We start from the raw sequence: 6,067 nt of genomic DNA on the forward strand, positions 1-6,067 counted from the left end.
GCGCGATGCCGTGGCGGGGGGGGTTGGCACTAGGGACGGGAAGCGGTTCTTCCCGCTACTCCCCAGCTCCTCCGCGCGCCTGCGGAGCCGGGAGGTTCAGCCAAAGTGCCACTCGCTGGTAAAGATCAGTGTTTTCCAACGGACTCCTTGCAGACGCCCTTCGGCCTCCTCAGAGTATTCAGCGTTGTGATCCCTTTCCTCTATGTCGGGACTCAGATCAGTAAGAACTTCGCAGCCCTGCTTGAAGAACATGATATCTTTGTCCCAGAGGATGACGATGACGACGATTAAAGGGTACGTCATTAACATCACCAGCAATCTAATTATTTGTGCTTCCTGTTTGGCTTGGGGCAGGAAGGAGAGTCTCGGACTAGGAAATACAGAGAGCAACAGCCTGAAAGATGCACTTGCAGTTAAACGCAGGGACACCTGCAGCTGTATTGCCTCTGGCTACAAACGTTTCTGTTCCTTCATGCTGGAGTAGGCCAGACTGGTGTCTGAATGTGAAATCTCCACAACATACATTCTCTAGAGGTCGTAATAAACTGATGGCGTTGGTAGATCTTGTCATTTGAATCAGAAATAAACTAGTCCGTGAAAGCCTATACTGCAGACAGGAAAGAGGGACTTCAGTGTTATTACATGTTTACCTGTTTAGAAGTCTTCTGCTAACTCACAGAATGACTGTTTTTAAAAAGAATCACTCATTGTATGAAATTCTGATATAAAGTGAACGATTTGAGAGAATTCCAGAACCCGTCAGATCAAGCTGTCAGGTGGGTGTCACAGCACTGATCTCTGGAGTAGTTGGACCACTGAGACTCATCGGATAAAGGAAGAGCAGAAATGATTCACCTTTATCTATAGTACATTACACTACATTTTCCTCTGTTTTATGTTATTCCATTTGACTTGTCCTTGTGTAAAGACTTGAGTTTGGGTGTATTTATTTATAGAACAAAGAAGTTGTTTTAAAGAAGTTGTTGTAAATAGCGTTGCTTTGTAATCAGTTTGGTGGATGTATTGCATTTGATAAAGGGATTTTCCAGCATTGTCATGATTTAACCCCAGCCGGCAACTGAGCCCCACACAGCCACTCGCTCACTCCCCCCACAATGGGATGGGGGAGAGAATCAGAAGGAGAGAAGCGGAAGAGTAAAAATTAGAAAACTCATGGGTTGAGATAAAGACAGTTTAATAGGTAAAGCAAAAGCTGCGCATGCAAGCAAAGCAAAGCAAGGAATTCATTCACTACTTCCCACCGGCAGGCAGGTGTTCAGCCATCTCCAGGAAAGCCAGGCTCCATCACGTGTAACGGTCACTTGGGAAGACAAACACCATCACTTTGAACGTCCCCCCCTTCCTTCTTCTTCCCCCAGTTTTATATTGGTGACCATGACATCATATGGTATGGAATATCCCTTTGGTCAGTTGGGGTCAGCTGTCCCAGCTGTGTCCCCTCCCAACTTCTTGTGCACCCCCAGCCTACTCGCTGGTGGGGTGGTGTGAGGAGCAGAAAAGGCCTTGACTGTGTGCAAGCACTGCTCAGCAGTAACGAAAACATCCCTCTGTTATCAACACTGTTGCAGCACAAATCCAAAACATAGACCCATACTAGCTACTATGGAAAAAATTGACTCTATCCCAGACAAAACCAGCACAAGCATGCACTGTGCAGCTAAAAACAGAGAATTAAAAGACTGTAAAGACTACAATGGCCTGTTAGAAAGTCTTTTATGTAAGCCCGCACCTTGTGTGGTTTGGGCAGAGGGGTACGAACTGGAGCTCGGTACAGTATATATGAATAGTAACTGCTTCTTATTCTATTTGCAGAACTGTAATGGAAGAACAGAAGGGAGAAAACCATTGACAAAGCAATGGTTCCAACATCTGTTGCCTGTGTTTTGTCCTTCCTAACTGGGATGGGGGGCTCTGCATCCCCTGTGCCAGCGAGTGTCCTGCGCGTGTCTGTATGACGGAAATCTGTAGATCAGGGTTGAAGGAAGTGCTTGATAGGCCCTGCATCCTTGCGCACACACGCTCACCTCATCAAAGACTGCTTGGGACTCCTTTTATTAGCAATATGGGAAACAATTAAAGATCAAGAGATTGAGATACATGACTTTGGTCTTGTGTTTTTATAGATTATGTGCCTGTGACCTAGCATTTCTGTATTAACCTTTCTACGTCCGTATGTCTGTTCCAGTAAGGAGGCTCTCTTCATATTTATTTCCTCTTAGGAGTCCATTCTGTAATTCAGTACTCGTCTACAGCACATGACAGGAATCCTAGAGGAAGCAGCAGCCCCACAACACAGCCCCGTTGAATGGAGTTCACATTGACACTGGCACTGCACTTCAGATAATGTTGATTTACAACCCAGCACTATGCAGGGATGCCTGATGGAGACTGTATCATCAATTTCACCTCACTGAGGATTAACTACAGTGTTACCATGGCAGAGTTAAAGTTTTGAGTAGGTTTGGTAATGTTAAGATCACAAGTGGCAAACGAACTTGCTGATGTGTTTTATAGCATTAAGTGTGTCAACAGTGAAAATCTCTGAACACTCTGGCTTCACGTACCTAGTATTTCCTAGGTAGTTCAGTACTTCCTTCTGTATGAGCCCTAATGTATTTATTTTCTTAACTGTGTATAAACTGCAACTCTTCTTTTCATAGAAGTGTTTACTATTGTAATTAAATCCTTGCATAATAGATTTAAAAGGTCTTCTCTCCTGCTAGGGCATGCGTAGAGTATCTTCAGTCACATCAGACCATTGTTTTCTCAAGTACCTTGAAAGGTTAAAGTCAAATGATTTTTTTTTTTTTTTGGCCAGCATTGCCCCAGTGTGTCTCTCATTTTCTGGTCACTAGATCTGGCCTCTTCTCTTTACTGCCCACTTTTCCCTTCAGCATTCTTGTAGCTGTTAAAAAACATCTTTTAATGTCACACACATTAGCACGGTGTATAGTTCAGCCACATTTGCTCCCTTATTATTCAGCACTGCTTTTGATGTTTGCTCTGTAACTCCCCAGCGCAGCTACTGAGAGAAAAGGGAGCCTGCAGTAACCCCAACAGCTGTAGCTGCAGGCAGCTGGCAGGTTCTTGAGTCGCTCGGTATCTGAGTTGCCCCTCCTTCCCCAAGGCCACCTGAGAAGTGGCTGCTCAGTTCCTCTGTTCTTGGTAGCCAAACATGTCTCTGCTCCTGTTCTCTATACCGACACACTCCTTATCGCTGCTTTATCCCACCATCCCTCCTGGCCGCTTGCTGGCTGTGTTCCTTGTTCAACTCTGTCCTTAAAAACACCTCACCCCCAAAGCCCCTAGGTACTCATATGTACACATCCCTGAGGAGTGCTGCTTCACATCCTCATATGGGGAAGAAGGCCCCAGTATTTAGGCACAGATTCAATGCTGATCACACATGGGGGAGCTCCAGCACCAAGTTACCTGCTGAAAACGTGTTCTGACTGGTGAAAGAACATGTTCTCCTTACCCTTCTCAAAAGGGAGCTAGCGATTCCTGACTCAGTTAAGGAGGTGATGGTAGGACACCATCTTCTGCTAGGCATCAGAAGCTCTTACAGAGCCTCCCTATTCTAGGCAACAGTACAAAACCCCGTTTTTCCATGTAATTTCATTTTGCAGCAGGGAAATAGACTCTGCTGATCTTTTTATTGCACAAAGGTCTTGATTGGCTTATTGGATTTTACACCATTCTCTGCGAGGAAGTAAATAAAGAATAGCATCCAGGCAAGAAACACAAGGTCAACAATGTCATAGCATGAAATTGCAAAACTGCATGAATACAGATGGGCCTCAAGCACAAGAACACTTCTGTGACTATACTGGCTTTTCTGCTTTTTCTTCTACAGAGCTAAGACCTACACACAGGGCTGCAGGCTAGGCAGAAAGCCCCACAGCCAGGCTGGGTTAGTTATTCAGCAGACGCTCCAGGGCAAGTGATGGGACAAACTCCATCCACTGAAAATATACATTAGCAAAAACTAGGGAATCACAGCTCTTCATACAGATCATAACAACTTGCACACACTCAGAATTCAGAGTTAGTCACTAGGCTCCTAATATGCTATACAATCTTTCTGTACAGATTTTTTTTCTACTATATAGAACTTTATTTGTAATACAAGGCAGGAAGATACAGAGTCAATCTCTCAGGGATCGTGGCCTGCATAGAATTTGGACAGAAAGTCTTTAGGTCGTGGGGTTTCCGTCTCATGGAAATACCTCATGACGTGAGTCCTCTGCTTCCATACCTGAATGGTTTCTTGAAGATCCATCTTTCCCTTCAAACAGACAAAAAAATTTTAGACTAGTTCTCAGTTGGAGCCTGATTCTAACTATACAGCACTATGAAAGTTATTTGAATGCACTTAGAAACACCCTTAAGAAAGCTGCATCAACAATTCTGTACTCCTAAACACTGCTTGCATCACCTATACTGTGACACAAATATATATACTGTTCCTGCCTTGTGACTTTAATGCTTCACGTCCCATATTAACACGTCACTTTTCTCTACAGCACAGCTTTCCAGCCCTGTGGAATAGGCAGGGGACCCTGCCCCCTTCTTAGAACCTGGCTTGTTTCTCTCATGACCTGCACCCCCATAAAATTCTACATAGCATTCCTAACTTTTATGCACTTCTATTTAATTTTTTTGAATAGCGGCAAGTTAGTTGTAAAACTAAGTAAAATTGCTGCTATGTGCTTTGCACCAATATCACTACCACAGAGATATTAAACATAATTTCTTCATGACTCCAGTCTATGAATTACTGTACTGGTTTCGGAGGATGGCAGCACGGCGCAGAATGAGACTGCCTGGAACTGTCACCTACCATATTACCTAGGATTCTGTTTCTGGATTTTTTCATCATGTAAAGACAGACTAACTGTCTTGAAATGCAAGAAATACAACAGATGAGCATGGCAGTCCTTGGTTGGAAGCTTTCTAATGCATTATAACTGCAGAGGTCAGTTATCGTTGCTCAGACCCTTTCTGAAGCCTTGCCCTACTCTTGGTATGCCAATTATTGCTTTGCACCAGACAGGCCTCTCAGGCCTAAGACAGAACCAGATGTGTTACAGACTCGAGGTGTTTTGCCACCCAAAGCCAGCCTCCCACCAAGTACTGCCACTCTAATGTACGTTTCAGAATCGGTGAAGAAAACCACATCCCAATCCAAGGAAGTACTGTAGGGAGTAAACTGGTTATTTTTAATGGTCAACTAGCTAGCAGCATCTTTTTCCCCTTTCTTTGTTGCCACTGGTTTCTAAAAAAACCCAAAACATAGTATTTAAACTACGGTTTTGCTTGCCATTCACTTCCTCTTTTAAACATCTGCAAACTGGAAGAGCCAGTACACTGCATGACAGAAATCCGTATTGGAGCAACTCTTGACTTAGGTGAGTTAAGACCCTATTCCTCTGCATGCTAAAGCAGCTTGATCCTTTATCAACAGGTTTGTTGACAGAGATAAACCAATCTGGATTGCAAGAGACAACGCCTCCATAGCGCAAGCTGAGATAAAACTGTCCCTCTCCTCCATCACATTCACCACCAATTATCCACTCTCATATTCTGTGCAGCTTCAACAAAACGGGAATAACTTGTTTGTACCTTAATAACCAACATGTCTATCACCCGTGGATCTGTAACGTGGGCATTCTTCATGAACATCTCCCGCACCTTGTTACGCCCCTGTTTCACCGTGATGTCCAGCTGGTATAGGTGAACTAGGAAAAACAGAACACCCACAGAGGTCATCTATACTGCTTTTCATTTTTTCCACTGACAATGTGCAACTCAACCCTACAAAACACTACACAGTCACTTGTTCTTGCAATGTCTGCCAGCTTCACTAATACAATTACTTTAAAGCAAATAACGCAGCCATGGTACAAGTCCTAGTGCAATTTTAAGGAGGCAGGCAATCGTGCCACACATCCCTGTTCCGGAAAATTAAAGCTTAGTTAGGAAAACCAAGTGGCAAGTAAGGCCTGAGGAGCCCGGGGTTCCCCCTCCCGGGGACGCAGCCGGG

General features: G+C 44.2%; 2 protein-coding genes across 2 annotated transcripts; one reads left to right on the top strand and one right to left on the bottom strand.

Moving 5' to 3' along the window:
* Nucleotides 1–153: 153 nt before the first annotated feature.
* SMDT1 (single-pass membrane protein with aspartate-rich tail 1) lies at nt 154–2,116 on the top strand (the record flags this gene model as incomplete). Its single annotated transcript, XM_009586830.1, has 2 exons — nt 154–294; nt 1,834–2,116. A coding segment is annotated over one exon (138 nt), but the record flags the coding sequence as incomplete, so codon positions are not given.
* A 1,951-nt stretch (nt 2,117–4,067) lies between these two features.
* On the bottom strand, nt 4,068–5,762 carry NDUFA6 (NADH dehydrogenase (ubiquinone) 1 alpha subcomplex, 6, 14kDa; the record flags this gene model as incomplete). The annotated part of the gene is made up of 2 exons (XM_009586831.1): nt 4,068–4,309; nt 5,647–5,762. Coding segments are annotated over 2 exons (248 nt in total), but the record flags the coding sequence as incomplete, so codon positions are not given.
* Nucleotides 5,763–6,067: the final 305 nt, after the last annotated feature.

The sequence above is a fragment of the Fulmarus glacialis genome, unplaced genomic scaffold, assembly GCF_000690835.1.
Source record: "Fulmarus glacialis isolate BGI_N327 unplaced genomic scaffold, ASM69083v1 scaffold49861, whole genome shotgun sequence".
Taxonomy (NCBI): Eukaryota; Metazoa; Chordata; class Aves; order Procellariiformes; family Procellariidae; genus Fulmarus; species Fulmarus glacialis.